General features: G+C 36.6%; 1 protein-coding gene across 5 annotated transcripts in view; it reads left to right on the forward strand.

The window, feature by feature from the left end:
• Positions 1–21,637, forward strand: part of ERLIN1 (ER lipid raft associated 1) — a 46,965-nt gene that overhangs the window by 16,320 nt on the left and 9,008 nt on the right. For all 5 annotated transcript variants that reach the window (XM_036265533.1, XM_036265535.1, XM_036265534.1 and 2 more), the window contains 2 exons: positions 13,794–13,852; positions 16,688–16,779. In XM_036265533.1, the coding sequence (XP_036121426.1) occupies positions 13,794–13,852; positions 16,688–16,779 (151 nt within the window). The remainder of the gene's footprint in view (positions 1–13,793; positions 13,853–16,687; positions 16,780–21,637) is intronic.

Raw genomic sequence — 21,637 nt, forward strand, 5'->3', positions numbered from 1 at the left:
TTAGACTGTTTATTCTGCAATTATTTAATCAAAGTACTATAGTGATTTATAGAATACCTGTCTCAGTTTGGCTTTAGGTCTCTGCCAAAATAAAATACTCTTGTAGCTAATCACGAATTCTTAGAGAGAACAGATAAACTGAGGCTCTTACAAGGAAATAAAATCCATATACCGTTATGTGTGAGGCATCACTAAGATACATTAGTTATTATAAATCATTCCTTGCCCTCAGTAAGATTAGGAGAAAGGATTTCAAGTATAAGATTTGAACAATAGTTCTAGACAAAGTAGATGTCCTGAAGCGTTAATTGACAGACAAATTGACTGTATTATTGCTACAAGAGTTTAGAGTTAGAGAACATTTCAAGAAAGTCTACCTAGAAACAACTGTGATTGAGTTGGAATTTTAGGTAGGTCTGGAATTAATAGGATTTATGGGGGGGGGGGGTAAAGAAGGTATTTCAAGTGGGTGGGATCGCCTGAGTGAAAGCAAGGTAGCAGATGAAATTAATGGTGGCTATGGCAGCATTGGGAGATAGGTGAAAGGTTTTATGCCTGCTTTTTTGGGTCAATATTTTTTCAGATTGGATTGAAATCCACTAGTGGATTCTAAAATCAGTTTTAGTGGGTCATGACCAGCATTTTAAGTAAAATGAAATTGGATAGGAAAAGAAATCAGTGTATGTCATGTAGTAAGTTTAAGTTATTCTGTGAAGTTTTTGTTTTACCTAAGTATGTGGGTAAGTGTTTATATTGGGCATCACCGTGAAATGTGTTTCTTTATGGTCATGGTCAGTAACATTTGAAAGCCATGGTTCTGGATCTGGATTACCTGAGAAATAGTTATATGGCTTCTGCAGTATAATTTCTCAGAGTTTCTAGATTAGTTGATCGTTGTGGTGAACATTACTGCAGCTAAAGGTAAAGCTTTGTTTGGTGTACATTCTCAAGTGTCATATTGCTACTGAGAGTTTTACTCACTGTGAATAATCATGTGTTATCTCATAAATAAGACTGGAAAAATGGCTAGTGTTTTTCCTGTGCCATTATCTGTGATGGGTGCCTGACGGGGAGCCGCCAAAGTTAAGGGGTCATTTGAAATGTCCAGAAGCTAACTTGGCAAAATCCTCTTAGTTGTACATTCAGTTGTGGCCCGAGGAGCTTTTCAGGTTTGAAGATAATAAATGTGAATGTCACAGATTCTTAGATTCTGCCCAGGTTATTACTTGGAGATGCAGCTCACTCTTTTTAACATCTATCTAGAACTACTTGCCTTTTATTACATACCCATTTCCTTATTATTTCCTCTTTTTTTTTTTTGCTATTAATAAGCTTTTTTTGTGTGCTATTAGTAAGCAATAATGTAGTGAACATTCCTGATATGTCCCCTTGAATGTACAAATTATCTTTCAAAGTGGCTGTACAAATCTCCATTCTTACCAGTAGTGTATGTGTGACTACTTGTTTCTCTACAGCCTCACAATTTGAAGCAATCAGACATGTTAATTTTTGCTAAATAGAATGATGTGACGTTATCTCTTGCTTTGATTTGCATTTCCTTAGTTATTAAATAAGGTTGAGTATCTTTTTATGTTTTATATGTTTTTATTGATTTTTTTTTTTACAGAGAGAGATAGAAACATTGATGTGAGAGAAACATCTATGGGCTGCCTCCTGCACTCCCTTGACTGGGAATTGAACCGGGACCTGTCTCAGTCCATGGGAGCTCAATCCACTGAGCCACACCAGCCAAACGGGTTGAGCATCTTTTGATTTTTTTGTTTGTTTTGGCCATTCATACTCTCCTCTCTCTCAATTACCCATTTATCTGTTGGATTTTTTCTTACTGATTTGTAGTGATACTTTATGTATTCTGGATATTTTTATACACATTATACAGTATGTTGTAAAAAATTAGATATTAGGAAAATGATGAACAACAAAATTAAATTATGCAGAGATGAGAATTTGTTGTATTTTTCCAGATTCTTTTTAATATAGAGAAATATGTTTTTTTATAAGTACAAACAATGTTAAACTAAAGTAGAATCATGCCTTAGCTGTTTCTTTCACTAACAGTATATATAAGCATCTTTTCAAGTCAAAAATAAAGGTTTACTGCATTATCACTTATAATGGTTTTATTTAATTAATCTCTATGTCTTTTACTGTTTACTATTATATACATGTTGCAATGACCAAGCTTGTAAATACATCTTAAAATCCTCGTTTGGACTAAATGCTTAAATATAGGATTGATAGGTCAAAGTGTATGTATGCCCCATTTGGGGCTTTTTGATACATATTGCCAAATTGCCTTTCAGAAAAACTAGCAGCTTTTACTCTCATCAGTGGTGTTGTTGAGCTATAGTCTCCTACACATCTGATTGTGTGATTAGACCCAAATAATTACCTGGTACACACCCACTCTCTTAACCCTTTTGAAGAAAATGTGGTCCTTTGTACTAATTACTGGGATTGAATGCCTAGACTATTCATTGGCCATTTGTATTTCATTTGTGAATTGTTTATTGTGTTTGCTAATTTTTCTGTTGTTGATCTGTTTTTTTTCCTTGATTTAAATAAGCTATTTTTTTTTAATCCTCACACAATTCCCACCAATTTTTAGAGAGAGTAGAAAGGAGGGAGGGAGAGAGAGAGAGAGAGAAACATCAATTGGTTGCCTCCTGCACAACCCCAACCAGGGCTGGGAATCAAACCACAGCCCAGGTATGTGCCCCTGACCAGGGATCGAACCCTTGACACTTCAGCCTATGGGCTGACACTCCAGCTGCTGAGCCAAACTGGCCAGGGCTAAAGAAGCTATTTTTTGTTATTGTTTTCTCTCTCAATTTTTATTAATTTATTTTTGTTACAGATGTTTCTCCTTTGTCCCCCCTAGACACCCTCCTCCCCATCCCGCCCGCCTAACGTCCCAGCACTGTTGTTTATGTCCATTGACATGTTACATATACATGCATATAAGTTCTTTGGTTTATCTCATCCATCCCCCCTGCCGCCCTCCTCTGAGGTTTGTCAGTCTGAACCATACTCTTTTCTATGTCTCTGGGTCTGTTTTGTTCATCAGCTTATTTTGTTCATGATATTCCACAAATAAGTGAGATCATGTGATATTTGTCTTTCTCGAATTGGCTTATTTCGCTTACCATAACACTCTCCAGGTCCCTCCCAAGTTGTCTCAAGGGATAAGAGATCTCTCTTTCTTAAAGCTGCATTGTGTTCCATTGTGTATATGTACCGCAGCTTTTTTATCCACTCATCTATTGATGGACACTTGGGCTGTTTCCAGATCTTAGCAATTGTAAATAGTGCTGTTATGAACATAGGGGTACATATATTCTTTCTGATTGGTGTTTCAGGCTTCTTAGGATATATTCCTAGAAGTGGGATCATTGGATCAAATGGCAGATCAATTTTTAATTTTTTGAGGAAACACTATAATTTTCCACAGTGGCTACACCAGTCTGCATTCCCACCAGAAGTATACGAGTCCCCTTTTCTTCACAACCTCGTTAACACTTGTTTGGTGATTTGTTGATGGCAGCCATTCTGGCAGGTGTGAAGTGATACCTCATAGTTGTTTTAATTTGCATCTCTCTGATGATTAGTGATATTGAGCATTTTTTCATATATCTCCTGTCTTTGTCTTCCTTTTGTTGACTTGTATGAGTACTTTCTATATTTTGGAAATTAACCCCTTATCTGATGTATCGTTGGCAATTATGCTGTCCGATACAGTGGATTCCCTTTCCATTTTGATGCTTGTTTCTTTTGCTATGCAGAAGCTTTTTAGTTTGATGTAGTCCCATGTATTCATTTTTCCTTTGTTTCTCTTGCCTTAGGCGTTGTATCAGTGAAAATTCTGCTGTGTATGTCTGAAATTTTGTTGCGTACATTTTCATCTAGGATTTTTATGGATTCGCGAGTCACATTTAAGTCTTTTATCCATTTTGAGTTTATTTATTTATTTATTTTTTTAACTTATCTTTATTGTTAAATGTTTTACAGATGTTCCTCAGTTTCCCCCCATTGACCCCCTCCTCCCCATTCCTCCCCGCTCCTGCCTTTCCCCACACTGTTGTCTGTGTCCATTGGTTATGCATATAAGTTCTTTGGTTTATTTCTTCCCATGCCCAAGCCCCCTTCCCGTTGAGGTTTGTCAGTCTAGCAACCAATTTGTACTTCTTAATCCCTTCACCTTTTTCACCCATTCCCCCAACCCTCCTCCCATCTGGCAGCCAACAAAATGTTCTCTGTATCTATGAGAATGTTTCTGTTCTACCTGTTCATTTTGTTTGTAGATTCCATTGTAGATAGATGTGTATTCCATGTCATTTTGTTTGTTCCTATTTTTTATCTTTTTCTTCAAGAAGACCCTTCAACATTTCATATAGTAATGGTTTGGTGGTGATGAACTCCTTTAGCTTTTTCTTGTCTGGGAAACTCTTCATATGGCCATCGGTTCTAAATGACAGCTTTGCAGGATAGAGTAATCTTGGTTGTAGGTTCTTGCTTTTCATCACTCTGAATATTTCTTGCCACTCCATTCTGGCTTGCAAAGTTTCTTTTGAGAAATCAGCTGACAGCCTTATGGGAACTCCCTTGTAGGTAACCAACTTATTTTCTCTTGCTGCTTTTAAGATTCTCTCTTTGGCCCTGGCCAGTTTGGCTCAGCGGTTAGAGCGTCGGCCTGCGGTCTGGAGAGACCCGGGTTTGGTTCCCACTAAGGGCACGTACTTCGGTTGCAGTTTGTCCCCGGCCCTGGTTGGTCGTGCGGGTGGCAGCCGCTCGATGTGTCCCTTCACGTCGATGTTTCTCTCTCTCTCTCCCTTCCTCTCTCTCCCTCCCACTCTATCTGTACAAAAAAAATGGAAAAATATCCTCGGGTGAGGATAAAAAAAATATTAAAAAAAAAGATTCTCTCTTTGTCTTGAACCTTTTGAATTTTGATGATAATGTGTCTTGGTGTGGGCCTCTTGGGGTTCATCTTGTTTGGGACTCTCTCTGCTTCCTGGACTTGTATGTCAATTTCCTGCACCAAGTTAGGGAAGTTTTCTGCCATCATTGTTTCAAATAGGTTTTCGATTTCTTGTTCTCTCTCTTCTCCTTCTGGCACCCCCCAAGATGCGAATGTTGGCACTCTTGAAATTGTCCCAGAGGCTCCTTACACTATCCTCATTTTTTTGGATTCTTTTTTCTTTTTGCTGTTCTGATTGGGTGTTTTTTGCTTCCTTATATTCCAAATCGATGGTTTGCTTCTTGGCTTTACCTACTCTACTATTGAATCTGTGTAAATTATTATTTATTTCCGTCAATGCCCCCTTCATTTCTGACTGTGTGCCTCCTTCATTTCTGACTGGTCCTTTTTTATGCTCTTGAGGCCCTTACTAAGTTCTCTGAGGTTCTCACTAAGTTCATTGAGCATCCTTATAAGCAGTATTTTGAACTCAGCATCTGTTAGGTTGCTTATCTCCATTTCACTTAGTTCTTTCCCTGGAGTTTTGTTTTGTTCTTTCATTTGGGACCTGTTTCTTTGTCTCCTCATTTTGGCTGCCTCCCTGTGTTTGTTTCTATATTTTACTTAAGGAGAGGCATGAGGCTAGCTGAGACCAGATGCTGCTTGTTTGAAAGAATTTAGGAAAACCTGAAGCAGGATCCAAGACAGGCCAATTCTATGGTAAAGTAACCGGCAACAGCTTGGGTGGGCCTGAAATTTGGGAGGGGTGGGGCCTCTGAGAATCACCAGGGTGGGGCAAACTGTGAGCCAGGTTGCTGGAGTCCCAGATGTGGCTGCTCTCTGCTGCCCCAGGGAAGGGCTCACCAAAGGAACATCAGCCTCCACCAGCATGTCTGACCAGGAGAAAACTGCCTCTTCAGCCCTTGTCCTGAGGCCAAACAGCTCAGTTCTTCTCTGTATGTCTCTGGCGCCCCTCAATCTGCTTCCCCTCTGAGCTTAGAGGGAGGAAGTCCAAGTAAGTCCGTGCGCGGGCCCTTTAAGAGAAGCTGCCTAGGGCTCCAGCCACCTCAGTCTCCCTGAGTCTCAGTTCCCACTGGTTTTTCCAGCCACAAGTTATGGGGACTTCCCTTCCTGGCACTGGAACCCTGAGCGCAGTGCTTGGTGTGGGAAGGGGACCCCTCAGTCCTCAGAGAGGACCTTCCCAGCCTAGATATTCTCCTAATTTTTATCCGCCACACATGGGTGTCGAGCCAGCCCATCATGCCTCCGCCCCTCCTATCAGTCTCTATGTGACTTCTTCTTTTTTTTTTTTTTTTTTTTTTTTTTTTTTTTATCCTCACCCGAGGACATTTTTCCATTTTTTGTACAGCTAGAGTGGGAGGGAGAGAGAGGAAGAGACAGAGAGAGAGAAACATCGACGTGAAGGGACACATCGAGTGGCTGCCACCGCACAACCAACCAGGGCCGGGGACAAACTGCAACCGTAGTACATGCCCTTAGCGGGAACCGAACCCGGGTCTCTCCGGACCGCAGGCCGATGCTCTAACCGCTGAGCCAAACCGGCCAGGGCTTCTTCTTTAATTTTGTAGTTGTAGGACTTACATTTAGCTTGGTTTCAGGTGGCTTTGAATGATGGTTGTTCTGTAATTTAGTTGTAACTTTGATGTGGTTGTGGGAGCATGCCATAGCGCGTTTACCTACGCCTCCATCTTGACCAGAAGTCTTTTGAGTTTATTCTTGTGTATGTTGTAAGTTGGTGGTCTAGTTTCATTTTTTGCAAGTAGCTATCCAGTTTTCCCAAAACCATTTATTAAAGAGGCTGTCTTTACTCCATTGTATGCTTTTACCACCTTCGTCAAATATTAATTGAGCATAATGTCTTGGGTCAATTTCTGGGTTCTCTGTTCTGTTCCATTGATCTACATGTCTATTGTTGTGCCAGTACCAGGCTGCTTTGATTACAGTCGCTTTGTAGTATAACCTGACATCCGGTATTGTGATCCCGCCTACTTTGTCCTTCTTTTTCAAGACTGCTGTGGCTATTCGGGGTCTTTTTTGGTTCCATATAAACTTTTGAAGTATTTGTTCTAGTTCTGTGAACTATGTCATTGGTATTTTGATGGGGATTGCATTGAATCTATAGATTGCTTTGGGTAATATGGACATTTTAATCATGTTAATTCTTCCAGTCCATGAACAAGGTATGTGCTTCCACTTTTTTATATCTTCCTCTATTTCTTTTTTCAATGTCCTATAGTTTTCTGTAAATCGGTCCTCTACTTCTTTGGTTAAGTTTATTCCTAGGTATCTTAATTTTTTTGTCACGATGGTAAATGGGATTGTTTTTCTAGTTTCTCTTTCTGTGAGTTCATTATTGGTATATAAGAATGCTGTCGATTTTTTTACATTAATTTTATATTCTGCTACCTTGCCAAATTTGTTTATTAAGTCTAGTAGATTTTTGATGGAGTCTTGGGGTTTTCTATGTACAATATCATATCATCTGCAAATAGTGACAGTTTCACTTCCTGCTTTCCAATTTGGATTTTTAAAATTTTTTTCTTCATGTCTTATTGCTATGGCTAAGACTTCCAGTATTATGTTAAATAAGAATCATAAAAGTGGGCATCCCTGTCTTATTCCTGTTTTTAAGGGAAATGCTTTAAGTTTTTGCCCATTGAGTATGCTGTTGGTTGTAAGTTTTTCATACATGGCCTTTACCATGTTGAGATATGATCCCTGTATTCCCACATTGCTGAGTGTTTTTATTAGAAATGGGTGCTGGATTTTGTCAGATGCTTTTTCAACGTCTACTGATAAGGTCGTATGGTGTTTATCTTTCATTTTGTTTATGTGGTGTATCACATTTATTGATTTGTGAATATTGTGAATCCCACTTGGTCATGATGAGTACTTTTTTTAATGTATTGCTGGATCCGATTTGCTAATATTTTGTTAAGGATTTTGGCATCTATGTAAATCAGGAATTTTGGCCTGTAGTTTTCGTTCTTTGTAGTGTTTTTATCTGGTTTTCGGATTAGAATTATGCTGGCCTCATAAAACAAATTTGGAAGTCTTCCTTCTTGAATTTTTTGCAATAGTTTGAGGAGAATGAGTATTAGTTCTTCTTTGAATGTTTGGTAAAACTTCCCGGTGAAGCTGTCCGGGCCCGGGCTTGTTTGCTGGGAGTCTTGATTACATCTTCAGTTTCCTTAATTGTTGGTCTGTTCAAGTTCTCTATCTCTTCCCAGTTCAGTTTTGGGAGACTATGTGTTTCTGGAAATTTTTCCATTTCACTTAGATTGTCCAATTTGTTACCCTTGTAATTGTTCATAGTATATGTTAATGATCCTTTGTATTTTTGTGGTATCAGTTGTTACTTCTCTTTTGTTTCTGATTTTGTTTATTTGGGTCCTCTCTCTTTGTTTCTTGGTGAGTCTAGCTAAGGGTCCATCAATCTTGTTTATCTTTTCAAAGAACCAGCTCTTTGTTTCATTGATCTTCTGAATTGTTTTTTTTTTGTTGTTGTTGTTGTTTTTATCTCTATGTCATTTATTTCTGCTCTGATCTTTACTATTTCTTTCCTTCTACTTGCTCTGGGGTTTTCTTTTTCTTTAAGTCGTGAGGTTAGATAGTTTAGAAATTTTTCTTATTTCTTGAGGTAGGCCTGTAGTGCTATCAACTTCCCTCTTGGGACTGCTTTCGCTGCATCCTGTAGATTTTGTGTTGTTTTGAGTTCATTTTCAGTGGTTTCCAGAAAGTTTTAATTTCTTCCTTGATCTTCTTGGTAACCCATTCATTGTTTAATGACATGCTATTTAGCCTCCTTGTGTTCAAATGTCTTTTCATGTTTTTGTTGTAATTGATTTCTAGTTTCATGCCATTGTGATCTGAGAAGATGCCTGATATGATTTCAATCTTCTTGAACTTGTAGAGACTTAGTTTGTGTCCTAACATGTGGTCTGTCTTTGAGAATGTCCCATGTGCACTTGAGAAGAGTGTAAATTCTGCAGTTTGGGGGAGTAATTCACTGTAGATATCTATTAAATTCAATTGATCTAGTGCATCATTAAATAAACTATTTTTAATAAGTTAATTACCACAAGTCTTTTTAAAATTATGTAGTAACTATGTATTAATTTTAGTATTTTTTCTTTATGGTGTTTCACTATGCTGGAATGCTTTAAGAGCCTTTCACAACTTTTAAAATATAGAAGTTTTAATAAAATCAGTAATTATATTTTTCTTGACTCTTACAGTTGTATTTTTAGCTTTAAATCTTTACTTTATCTGGAATCCATTTTGATGTCAATAGTGTGATAGGGCTCCAATCACCCCCCCCACCCCAATTTGGTAACAGCAGTAATTACTGAGTAATTTATGCCCCAGTCTCCTTGTTTGAAATGCCTTTGTATTATATGCTAAATTTCATTATATAGTAGAGTCTTCTTTGGGCTTTGTTCTGTTCTATTGATCCTTATGTTTTCTAACCTTTCATTAGTTACTGAGCCCTTGGTCTTTTCCTATCAAATCTACTTCTTTCCTATTTTTTCTTCTTATTAGTAAATGGTATCTTCTTCCCCTAAGACCAATCTAGATGAGTGGGAGGCATCTTAGATATCTTTTACCAGTTACCCTTAACATCCGATCAGTCCTCATGTCCTACCACAGAAATCCACTCACCTGCAACTTCACTGCCACCTCCTTAGGCTAAACCACAATCTCGCGGAAATCTACTGTAGTCTCCTATCTTGTTTCCACACTTTCATTTTACTCTTGTCCAAGTCATTTTCTGCACAGTATCAAGAAGGATCTTTTAAGTTTAGTTACATATATTTGTTGTCTTTATAAAAACAGTTGTTGAATGAAAAAAATATTGCTTTATAATGTTTTTAAACTGGTAGATCAAGATCTTCTTAGTGTTGATTGCTTTAGTCTCATTATATTTTTTTATGATAGTTGGAATGCCTTTTTAGAACTTTAAGTCTATCTTTCAGCCTATACTTTTAACACATTACCATATGGTTATAATATTTCAATGTTCACTTTTAAAATCTGATAAGTTACATTATCTTTTCAAAAATAATGGTCATTGCACTGGCCGGTTTGGCTCAGTGTTTAGAGCATCGACCTGCAGTCCAGAGAGACCCAGGTTTGGTTCCTGCTAAGGGTGTGTACCTTGGTTGCAGTTTGTCCTCCGCCCTGGTTGGTTGTGCGGGTGGCAGCCACTCGATGTGTCTCTCTCACATCGATGTTTCTCTCTCACTCTATTCCTCTCTCTCCCTCCCACTCTGTCTGAATAAAAAATGGAAAAATGTCCTCGGGTGAGGATAAAAAAAATAAAATTAAAAAATAATGGTCATTGATATTTCTGCCAGATGAGTTTCATTATTGCTATTTTAAAGCTATATTACGTACCTCACTTGGTGTATAAGTTTTAAAATTATCTGCATAGCCCTGGCTCATTTGGCTTTGTGGACCAAGGGGTCTCAGGTTCGATTCCATCAAGGGCTTGAACCTGGGTTGCAAGTTCGATCCCTAGCCCCAGCATCAGTGTTTCTTCCTCTTTCTCCCCCTCCCTCTCTTTCACTCTATCTAAAATTCAATGGAAAAATTTCCTCGGGTGAGGATTAACAAAATAAAATTGGAATAATAATTTATGGCTTTATTTGATCACATCATCATTTTTATTTCTTTTAGAATTTCTGACCTAGGTTAGAGACTCCTATCCCAAATTAAATTAATACTCATAGATTTGATGAGTCTTAATGTTGTTAAATATGTAGGTTTGGGTTTTTTTTAAGCATGGAGATATGTAATGACTCTTGGTAAATTTATTGTGTGTCTACAAGTTTGCTGAAGTCACTGTCTCTGAGTGTACAATACATTATTATTGACTATAGGTAAAATGTTGTACAGTAGATCTCAAGAGCTATTTATCTTGCTTGACTAAAACTTCATGAATTTCCTTAGATTTCTTTTTAGTTACATAATTATGCCAAAATAAAAATCTTGATTTCCCCTTTCACATCCTACTATTTCCCAGTCCCCAAATCATCCCATTTTAATTCTTTTTTTTTTTTAAATCCTAACCCAAGGACATTTTTTGCATTTATCTTCAGATAGAGTGGGAGGGAGAGAAGGGGGAGGAGAGAGAGAAAAACATTAATGTGAGAGAGACACATCGACTGGCTGCCACCCACATGACCCCAACTGGGGCCAAGGACAAACTGCAACCGAAGTACATGCCTTTAGTGGGAACTAAACCCGGGACTCTCTGGTCCACGGGCCAGTGCTCTAACCCCTGAGCCAAACTGGCCAGGGCTGATTCTTCGCATAATACTTCTAACTATCTAAAACTCTCTTGTTTATTTATTTGCTTTTTATTGTTGTCAGATGTGTTTTCTCTCCTTTAAATTTCAAATTCCATGAGAGCAGTCTTGCCTTGTTTATTGATGTATCCAAAGTACCTAGAATAGCAGCACTTGGCACAGACTAGGTACCCAGTTATTTGTTGTTAAATGAATATTCTCTGTAACAATTAGTATTTTAATTTTTAATTTTTCTATATTTATACCCCGTTTTTTTAACTACTATGGCAAATTAGAGTGGTGAATAGGCATCCCAAATAATTTTTTTCTATGTTATGTTAGGGGAGTGACTGTATTATATGCTGGCTTTTGGTTTAAAATACATGTGTATAGCCCTGGGGTCAGTTTCAACAGATATATTTATTTCATCAGCTTTTTTTCCCTTGCTCCATTCACCATATCTGTGTGTGTGTGTGTGTGTGTGTGTGTGTGTGTTCATTTTGGTCATTGTTTTAGATTTATTTATTTTTCTTAAATCTCATGATGCAACTTACTCATTGTATCTATTACAGGTGTTTATAATTTCACATAATAGAAAATGATGAGATTTCTTAGGATTGGCAAGCATGTATTATGTTCTTCAGCCTCATAACAGCAAGATAGATGTCTATAGAAAGCAGTTCTGTTTTATGCTTCTTTTTGTAAGACTAAAACGATAGATAGCTAGTCTCTTAATTAAATGCAATATGATGGTGCTTTCCTTTGAATCATATTAAAACATATTGGAAGTCATTTATAGTTCTGATAGTCACATGGTGAAATCTGGCATCTCTCACAAATTCTGGTTCTGAATTTTTATCTTCTGGATATCTCCATGAGTTGTTCCCTATGAGCTCACATGCCTGACTTTCAGCATGTAATGAGTGTTTTCACCACAGTACCCAGTTTCTTAATCTAATTTACTCTAATTTTTGTATTAAGTTATGATAGTCCTTAAAAGTGCATACAGATATGATTGTTCTCTTTCATATAAGGAAGGCTATGTTGCTTAAACATTTTTAAAAGTCTTTTTTCAAATGCCTTAAAAGAAGAGTATGTGTTTAAAGTCTTTTTTGTTTAAAAGTTTAGCCAGATAGCCCTAGCCAGTTTGGCTCAGCTGATGGAGCATTGGCCCATGGACCAGAGTCCCGGGTTTGGTTCCCACTAAGGGCACATACCTTGGTTGCAGTTTGTCCCAGGCCCTGGTTGGGGTTGTGTGGGTGGCAGCCAGTGGATGTGTCACATTGCTGTTTCTCTCTGTCTTCCTCCTTCTCTTTGTCCCGCTCTATCTGAAGATAAATGGAAAAAAAAAAAAAAAGTTTAGCCAGATAGATAGATAGATTAATTAATTTTTAAAAGGGCCCTGGCCAGTTGGCTCAGTTGTTGCTGGTTTGATTCCTGGTCAGGCAGGGCACATGCCTGGGTTGCGGGCTGGATCCCCAGTAGGGTTCATGCAGGAGGTAGCCTGTCAGTGGTTCTCTCTCATCAGTGTTTATTTCCCTCCCTCCCTCACTCCCTCCCTAAAATCAATAAAAATGTGTTTTAAAAAAATAAAAGCTCTGAGAACTCCTAAAGTAAAGAAATTTAAGTTAGTATTTTCTTTTTTTTTTAAATTGTGGTAAAGTGTACATAACATTTTGGCTCTCACATCATTGTTTCTCCCTTCTCTCTAAAAATCAATTAAAAAATTAAAAATTTAGCCAGTTTTTTAAGGAAAATTAACTTTCTTCAGATCAGCAAAGTGTTTTGTGTATGCTTGCAGTGTAGAAGGGAGTGGGGATGTTTAACTAGTAAAACCAAAAGGTTGTGAGAGATCGAGTCCTTGAAGTAGAAAAGCCAGCCCTCAAAAACTGCACTTTGCAATTATGTCAAAATACACTGGTTAGGAAAACAAAGTTTCTAGCAAACAGTGTCTACAAAGACAAGTAGACTTTGTTCTATGAGAGATTCTAGAAAGAATATAAGCTATTAATTGGAATTTGTTTTCCTTTAGTCTTTAGCTGTACTGAGTGATAGCTATTCTAGAAAGTGGTGAATTCATTTACAGCTAACTGTGTTAAGTTGCATATACCAACCTGGGTTTTTTGTTTTTAACTGTTCTCTGCTTAATGATTTAAATCTGGGAATTTTGCCTGCCTTTTATTTCTTTGGTTTGCAAATTGGAAAAGGAAACAAAATATCCAACCTTTTAAGGAGAACTCTTTTCCTGTAGGAGTTTATTTCCTCAACTGGTAGAGTGGCCAGGCCTTTTTTTTTTTTAAAGAAACAAGAAACAGCTTATCTTTGATTATTGGTGTGATGGCTGAAAAGTAGATTTTTCTCCTGGGATCCCCACAGGTGTTAGTAGGCAGCTGGCTATGTTATAGTAGTTTTGTTAATTTCATTTGAGGAGCTCTTCTGTAGAAGATTTAGTTTGAAATTTTATTTTTCAAATATACTTTGGCTTTTTCACTTTTATTTTTTAGGCTGTGCGTGTTACAAAACCCAAAATCCCAGAAGCCATAAGAAGAAATTTTGAGTTAATGTGAGTAATATGCATGGGATCCCAATATTTTATTTAGGGCTGTCTACATATTAGTATACCAGTCTAAAGGAAATGTCTGTGTGAGATATTACACTAGGGTGTGTTTTATGTCTGTCTTCCATACTTTAATTCTAGTAATGCAGTCAAACCTCAGTTCTTAAACGTCTCCCATCTTTTTTTTTTTTTTTTTAATCCTCATCCGAGGACATTTTTCCATTTTTTGTACAGACAGAGTGGGAGGGAGAGAGAGGAAGAGAGAGAGAGGGAAACATCGATGTGAAAGGGACACATCGAGTGGCTGCCACCCGCACGACCATCCAGGGCCGGGGACAAACTGCAACCGAGGTACATGCCCTTAGCGGGAACCGAACCCGGGTCTCTCCGGACCGCAGGCCGACGCTCTAACCGCTGAGCCAAACCGGCCAGGGCAAACGTCTCCCATCTTGAATAGTTCAGTTCTCCACCAAGTTGTTTGCAGAAAATGTCTCAGTTGTTGAACAAAACTTTGGTTCTCAACCTGACAACCTTTTCATGCTGGTACCAATATGGTTAGTCACACGTCTCTCAGGCGACAAACAAAGGAGAGAATTCTCAAGTATGAGTCGGTTTACTGGTAAACCTCCCATTGTTCACATCTCAGGAAATTGTGCTATGAATACTTTTGTGTCCTTTTACTTTTGTTGCTGCTTATTATTATTAAATGTGTACACTAAGTCACCATGGGTCCTAAGAAATTTAGTGATAGCAGCAGAGTGATAAGAAAAGTTGTGAGAACAGCAACAGAGCTAAAAAAAAGAAATAACTGCAAAGTATGATAGAGGTATTCACATGTCTTATCTGTACATTTCATTTCCTTTCTGTTAAATTTTCATTTACATTTCATCTCTTTTTTGAAATTGTTTTAAATTGTTTATAAATTAAACAGTACATTATACATATATTGTATATAAGAAAGATTAAAACAGAATCATTGAGGGTCTGTGATGTATTAATTCAATTTAAATTATTTCTAATGGGAAAAAAATAATTCTGTTTTTGAACAAATCACTTCTCGAGCAGCCTCCTGGAACGAATTAAGTTCGAGAACCAAGATTCCACTGTATTGCCTTTTCTAAGTGTCTTATTTCCCACTAGACTCTTACTACTTTTCTCTTTCGGTATGGACATTTCAGAAACAGCTTTAGTGACTTAAGATGCAGTTTGCTGTAGAACTGTTGTTAGAAGCCTAAGGAGTTATAATTTTGTTGTGAATAATACATTGAATTAAATATTAATAGAGGAGAGCAAGAGTCCTAGCTATTAAGGTTGAAGAGAGTGCCTATATTTTGTTACTGTGTTATAATGGTAAGAATAGATATCTTACTGGATTAATGTTCTGTTAGGATGTGATTGTGTATCTAAATTTAGAGCTGGGTCTTTATAATGTGCCTCTGGGGAAGCTTTGCCTGAGTTGACTCCTGGTAGTATTCTCTATTTGTCCAGGGCCAACTGGATATGAGAAGTTACTTGCTTGACATGAAATTAGTTTCTAAGTATTTTAGAAGATCCCTTTTAGGGGAATACCTACCGTAGTTAAAATGGCAATATTGTTCTCATATGACAGTACTGAGAAGAAACAAAAATCTAGGAAATTTGGCTGACATGTTAAGAGGAAAAATATGAAATGCTGGAAAAGTAACTTTGCAAAAGTCAAGAATACAGCCGATGTATAAATACAATGGGTCCAAGGTATAATAATAACACTTTATGGTTTGATACACTTCTGAGTCCTATTGTTCCCAAGCCATACCTTCTATTTTGCAGAGTTTTGTTTTCCATTTTTTCATTGTAGAAAAGAACTCTTTTTTTAAACTGTAAAGCACAGAGTGTCAGGCTGAATAGGTCATGGGTCTGATCCATTTATAGAAAAAAAATTTATTAAAGGCCAAGTATGGTCTTAGGCTTTCAATATGATGGCTTCTGGTGATGGAAAGAGGAATACTATGTGTTCTCTGCCCTCAAATTCCTCATTGTATCCAGAATGGCATTTTATGTCTTTATCAGTGTTGGCAGGAAGAAAGAGGAGAGCTTTGGGTAAGTGTTTTTGGGAAACCATTGGAGCTACTTTTCAGATAATTCTGGATCTTTCCTAATTTTATAGATTATTGGATTTCCAGAATTAAAGCCACCTTGGGATCATCCAAGCCAACTTCTCATCTAATAGTAATTTTTTAATACCATTTCTGCCATATGGTCACCCAGTTGCCACTTTTACATGCTTAATGATTGGTTAACCATTTCCATTATTAGAAAACTCAGATTCTTAGAAAATTTTTTCTTACACTGAGCCCCAGTTCACCACCTAGTAAACTGCCATCTAGTTATATCTTTTGTACAGCAAATAAGGCCACTACACAAGGGTGTCTGCCTGAGGGTCTGAAATTCAGCTCCTTTATGCTTGCCAAACAATGCACCTACAGATTGTATCTACCCAGAGGTTGGTGCCTTTGCTAATTGGCCCAGAAGTGCTGCATGGGCTACCTGGAGGCCTAACAGCAAAGGAAGCATATACTCCAGATACTTCGAAATCACAGACCTTTTCATGATACAGTTAGAGGAAAAAGTCAGATTAAAATTCAAATGTACTAAATTTGATTCCTATCTCTAGGTGACTGGGCAAATCATTTAACATTTCAACCTCAGGTTCATTATATATAAAATAGAGTAACACCTCTCTTGCTGACCTTAATGGGTCAAAAAGTTCTTGTTTGAAGAAGGTTCTCTGACCCACTGTAGAGTCCAAATTATTGCTATGACTGCACATCCTTTCTAATTTTTATGATATTTTGTCCACAGGGAGGCTGAGAAGACAAAACTTCTTATAGCTACCCAGAAACAAAAGGTGGTGGAGAAAGAAGCTGAGACAGAGAGGAAAAAGGCTATTATAGGTACTTGGATTTCTTTCTGAAATGGTTGTTTCTAAGTACATGTGTTGTGAGTTTGTCCTGTTCTTTGTCAGCTTCATGTTAGACATTGATTGGACTCAAATAAGATTGCATCATACATAGTTTAAAGTTCTGGAAACTTCTTTGTACAGGCCGATGTCCTAAAGCCTTTAAAAGCAGATTAGGCCAGTATTTAATGATGTGTTTTGGCTCTCCACCATGTTGTTGGCTGCCACAACTGTTGCCTTTTTCAAGGATAGGGAAGGTAGATGTGTTTGGGGGCAGCTCTAGCCTCTGTGGAGTAGGATTTTTGTTTATATGAATTCAGAATATGCAAGTTTTTGGTGAAAGTGCAAGGTTATAGTATGCATCCTTGCTGTTGACGTGCACCTAGTTTTATCTGGATAGATAAATACCATCTGCAAAAGCAGCAAGATTGCTTACAGCTCACTTTGAATCAATGACTTCCTTAACACTCTAGGGTGCCTTACATTAGACTGCCGTCTTAGGCTCCCCATTGTTTGTTCCTTGGATGCTGAAAGTTTAAGGAGTTTTTCATTAAATATTTTAAATATGCAGAATGTACAGAGAAAAATATAATGAAGGCTTAACTTTTGCCTTATTTCCTTCATATCATATTTGCTTTAAGAAAAAAATTTTATATATCTGTTTGAAGCCTCCTTTATATAACCTTTACCTGGTCTTAATTTTTGACCTGTCTTCACAGAGTAGCTTCTGTTCTGAAGTTGATGTATATCTTACTGCCCATATTTTTATACTTTCACTAAAAGTGTGTAATAAACAATTCACAAATTGTTTTAAACTACAAAAATGGTATCAAATTCTACCTTTTATTTTACAACCTGCCTTTTTAAATCAATGTTGAGTTTTATTCATATTGATGTATGTAGATCTAGTTCATTTTTTGTTTTTTTTTTTTATTTTTTGTTTTTTTTTTTTTTATCCTCACCCAAGGACATTTTTCCAGTTTTTGTTCAGGTAGAGTGGGAGGGAGAGAGAGGAAGAGAGAGAGAGAGAGAAACATCGATGTGAAAGGAACACATCGAGTGGCTGCCACCCGCACAACCGACCAGGGCCGGGGACAAACTGCAACCGAGGTACATGCCCTTAGCGGGAACCGAACCCGGGTCTCTCAGGACCGCAGGCCGACACTCTAACCGCTGAGCCAAACCGGCCAGGGCAGATCTAGTTCATTTTTTAACTACTGTGTATTTTCTGTGAGTAAACCTCCATTTAGTCTGGTGGGTTACTAATGAAGAGTGCTGCAGTAATGCCCTTATTCAGGTCTCTGTGCACACATGCAAGCATTTTCCTAGAGTAGTGTTAGTCAGCATGTGGAGTGGGTCATTGCCCTGACACCAGCTTTTTGTTTCTGATCCACAAAGAGAGGAGTACAGAAATGGAGAATGGGTGTCTAGAAGTTCTTATAGCCTTTATTGTATCTGTTAAATCTAATTAAAAACTGGAGCTTGTGCTTTTGTTTTTTAATATTTTTACTAATACTTCATTTTTATAATTTACAAAATAGTGATTCCTAACAGAGTGAAATACCCCAAAATGAATTGCGCTTTCCCACAGATTCCTCTAAAATACATATCTCGAAGCCGAATTGTTGGGTCACAAGGGTATACACATCTTCAAATGTATAATCTATTGCCAAATTGCTCTCCAAAGTGATTTTTCCATTCTACCTTCTCTTCAGCAGTATTTGAGTTTCAATATCTGTGCTGCTATATTAAATTACCATTTCTGCACATCCTCCTCAACATTTGGAGTTATCAGACTTTAAAAAATTTATGCCAATTTGATGGTGGACATTGTGTCACATGATTTCAGTTGAATTTCCCTCATGACTGTAAAGTTGAATATTGTTTATTGGTCATTCAGGTTTCCCTTTTTGTAGTGTATGAATTGCCTGTTAATAATATTAGTCTATTATTTGATTACATTTTTGAACTAATTTGTAGAAGTTTTTTATATCTTCTGGATATTAATCCTTTCCCAGGTTTATTCATTGCAGATATCTTCTTTCAGTTTGTGGTTTGTTTTTGAACTTTTTGTTTTTGACATACATATATATTTAATTTTCAAATAATCCAGATTCATTCATTTTTTTCTTTTCTGGTTTGTGTTTTTCCCGTCTTGTTTAAGAATTCTTTCTTAGCCTCAAAGTAATAATTTTATTCTAAAAGTTTTACAGTTTTGCTTTTTATATTTAGGTCTTGAATCCATTTGGAATTTATTTTAGTGTTTAATGTGACATAGGGATTCAGTTTTGTGTTTTTCAAATGGCAAACCAGTTGATTTCACACTATTTATTAAATAGTTCATTATTTCCTCCACTTAGTTCTAATGCCACATTGGTCATGAAACAAGTTTCTATATATGATTTGTTTTGTTGCTTAGGCCTCTATTTTGTTTCAATTTCTTGGTCTAGCTTTCTCAAATTACCCTGTTTTAGTTATTGTAGATTTTATGTTAAGTCTTACTATTCTTGGAGAACAAGTTTCTCCTTAACTATTTTTCTTAATTATTCCTAACTATTCCTAAAATTGGCTTGAACTAGCCCAGGACATTTATTCTTCCAAAAACATTTTAGAACTAGCTCTTCAAGTTCTATAAAATATAATATTGGGGTTTTTATTGGAATTGCATTACCTGTATACATCGCTTTGGAGATAATTACAATATGTATAATATTGAGTCTTATAAATCTATCATATTTCTTCATTTATGAAAAATGTCTTTCCAAAAAAGTCTCATCATTTTCTTAAAGTTCTTGCATATTCTTTGTTAGAGATTTATTTCTATATATTAACTTTTTTACAATTATAAATATGCCCCTTTTTGGAAGGTACTTTTTCGCTTTTGTATAGGTATGCTGTTGATTTTTTTTTTTTTACTTAGCAATCTTGCTCAAAATGCTATTTCTAATAGTCTCTTGGATTTCCCATGTGAGCAATCATACTTCAGATCATCTGTTTCTTTCTTTCTGGTCCCACACTTTTTAGTTTTATCTTACTGCTTCAGTCTATGCCTTGTTGAAAAGAAAAATGGTGGTGATTGGGCATTCTTGTCTTGTTCCTAACTTTATGTAGTCCCAATGATGTTTACAGTACTTAACTTTTACTGGATTAATGAAGTTTCTTTCTGCCTCTTGCTTGCCAAGAGATTTTATCATGAATGGCTGTATCTGTTGAAATGAGCATATACTTTTTCTTTTTAAAGCTATTAATGTGGTGAATTATAGTAATAGATTTTCTATTACTGGATTATCTTACCTTCTGGGATAAGCCCACTTTGTCATAATGTAGAAGGTTTACCTCAATACATTACTCTATATGGTTTGCTGGTGATTTCTGTAAAATGCTTAATTTTATTTTTATAAATGATATCAGCTTATAATTTTTTTCCTCCTACTCTTTTTGTTGTTATTGTTGTTAATCCTTACCCGAGGATATTTTTCATTGATTTTTAGATAGAGTGGAAGAGAGGGAGAATGAGAAAGAAAGAAACATCAATGTGAGAGAGACACATTGATTGGTTGCCTCTCGCACAACCCTAACTGGGGCCAAGGATTGAACCTGCAGCCCAGGAACATGCCCTTGACCAGGAATCTAATCTATGACCCTTCGGTCTGAGGGCCAACGCTCTAAGCGCTGAGCCAAACCAGCCAGGGCTTTCCTTCTCTTAATGTCAGGTTTTTGTTTTGTTGTTTTTTGTATTATGGTTACGCTAGCCTCAAAATGAGTTACAGAACATTTCTTCTTTTCTGGAACATTTTGTATAAAATAACATATTATCTCCTTGTAGATTTGGTGGAACTCACTTGTAAAAACCATCTTGGTCCAGTGGGGTTTGTGTTTTTTTGTTGCTTGTTTTCTGTTTTGTTTTGTTTTTTGTGTGTAGTAATAGTTAACCTACTGATTTAATTTATTGCATATAGGTCTATTCAGGTATTTGTTTCTTTTTGAGTCAGTTCTGGTAGTTACAGTTTTCTAGAAAATTGTTTCATCTGCTATTTCAAATATGGGTGGCATAAATTTGTAGAATTCTCTTTTGATTTTTAAAACCTCTACCAAATTTGTATACTCCCTTTTTATTTTTAATATTGTTTACTTGTGCCTTCTTTTTTGGTGAATCAGTTTTGCTAGAGGCCTGTCTTATTTATTCATCTTTTCAGAGAACTGGATTTTAATTAGGTTGGTTTCTTTTGTCACTTCCTTTTCAATTATATCATTTACACTTAATTTTATTATTTCATTCCTTCTACTTTTTTTGAGTTTGCTTATTGGTTCTTTTCTAACTTATTGAGTTACTTAATTCTTTAGCTTTTAGTCTTTTCTAATGGAAATGTGTAAGATTATATACTTCTAAGTTCTGCTTTAGGTATAGCTCAAGTTTTGAAATGTAGTTTATTATTGGTGTTCAGTTTTAATTTTTTAAAAAAATTTCCATTATGATTTCTTCTTTGACTCATGAATTATTAAAAGTATGTTTTTAATTTCTGATTGAATGGGTTTTTAGGGGGCTACCTTTTTGGTGTTGATTTCCAATATTAATGCATTATGGTCAGAAAATATCTGTTATATGGATTCTTAAGTATTTGTTGAAATTTGTTTTGTGGCCTATCAAAATATTGTCCTTTTTTGGTAAATGTTCTGTGTGCCTGAAAAGGTTGAATGTATATTCTCTATATGTTGGATGCAGGTTTCTCTGTATACCATTAGGTCAGGCTGGTATTGTTCACATCTTCTGTATTCTTCTAATATTTGCCTTCTTGAGCTATCAGTTACTGAGAGGTGTGTTAAAATATCTCACAATGACTATGGATTTGTTA

The sequence above is a fragment of the Molossus molossus genome, unplaced genomic scaffold, assembly GCF_014108415.1.
Source record: "Molossus molossus isolate mMolMol1 unplaced genomic scaffold, mMolMol1.p scaffold_m16_p_17, whole genome shotgun sequence".
Taxonomy (NCBI): domain Eukaryota; kingdom Metazoa; phylum Chordata; class Mammalia; order Chiroptera; family Molossidae; genus Molossus; species Molossus molossus.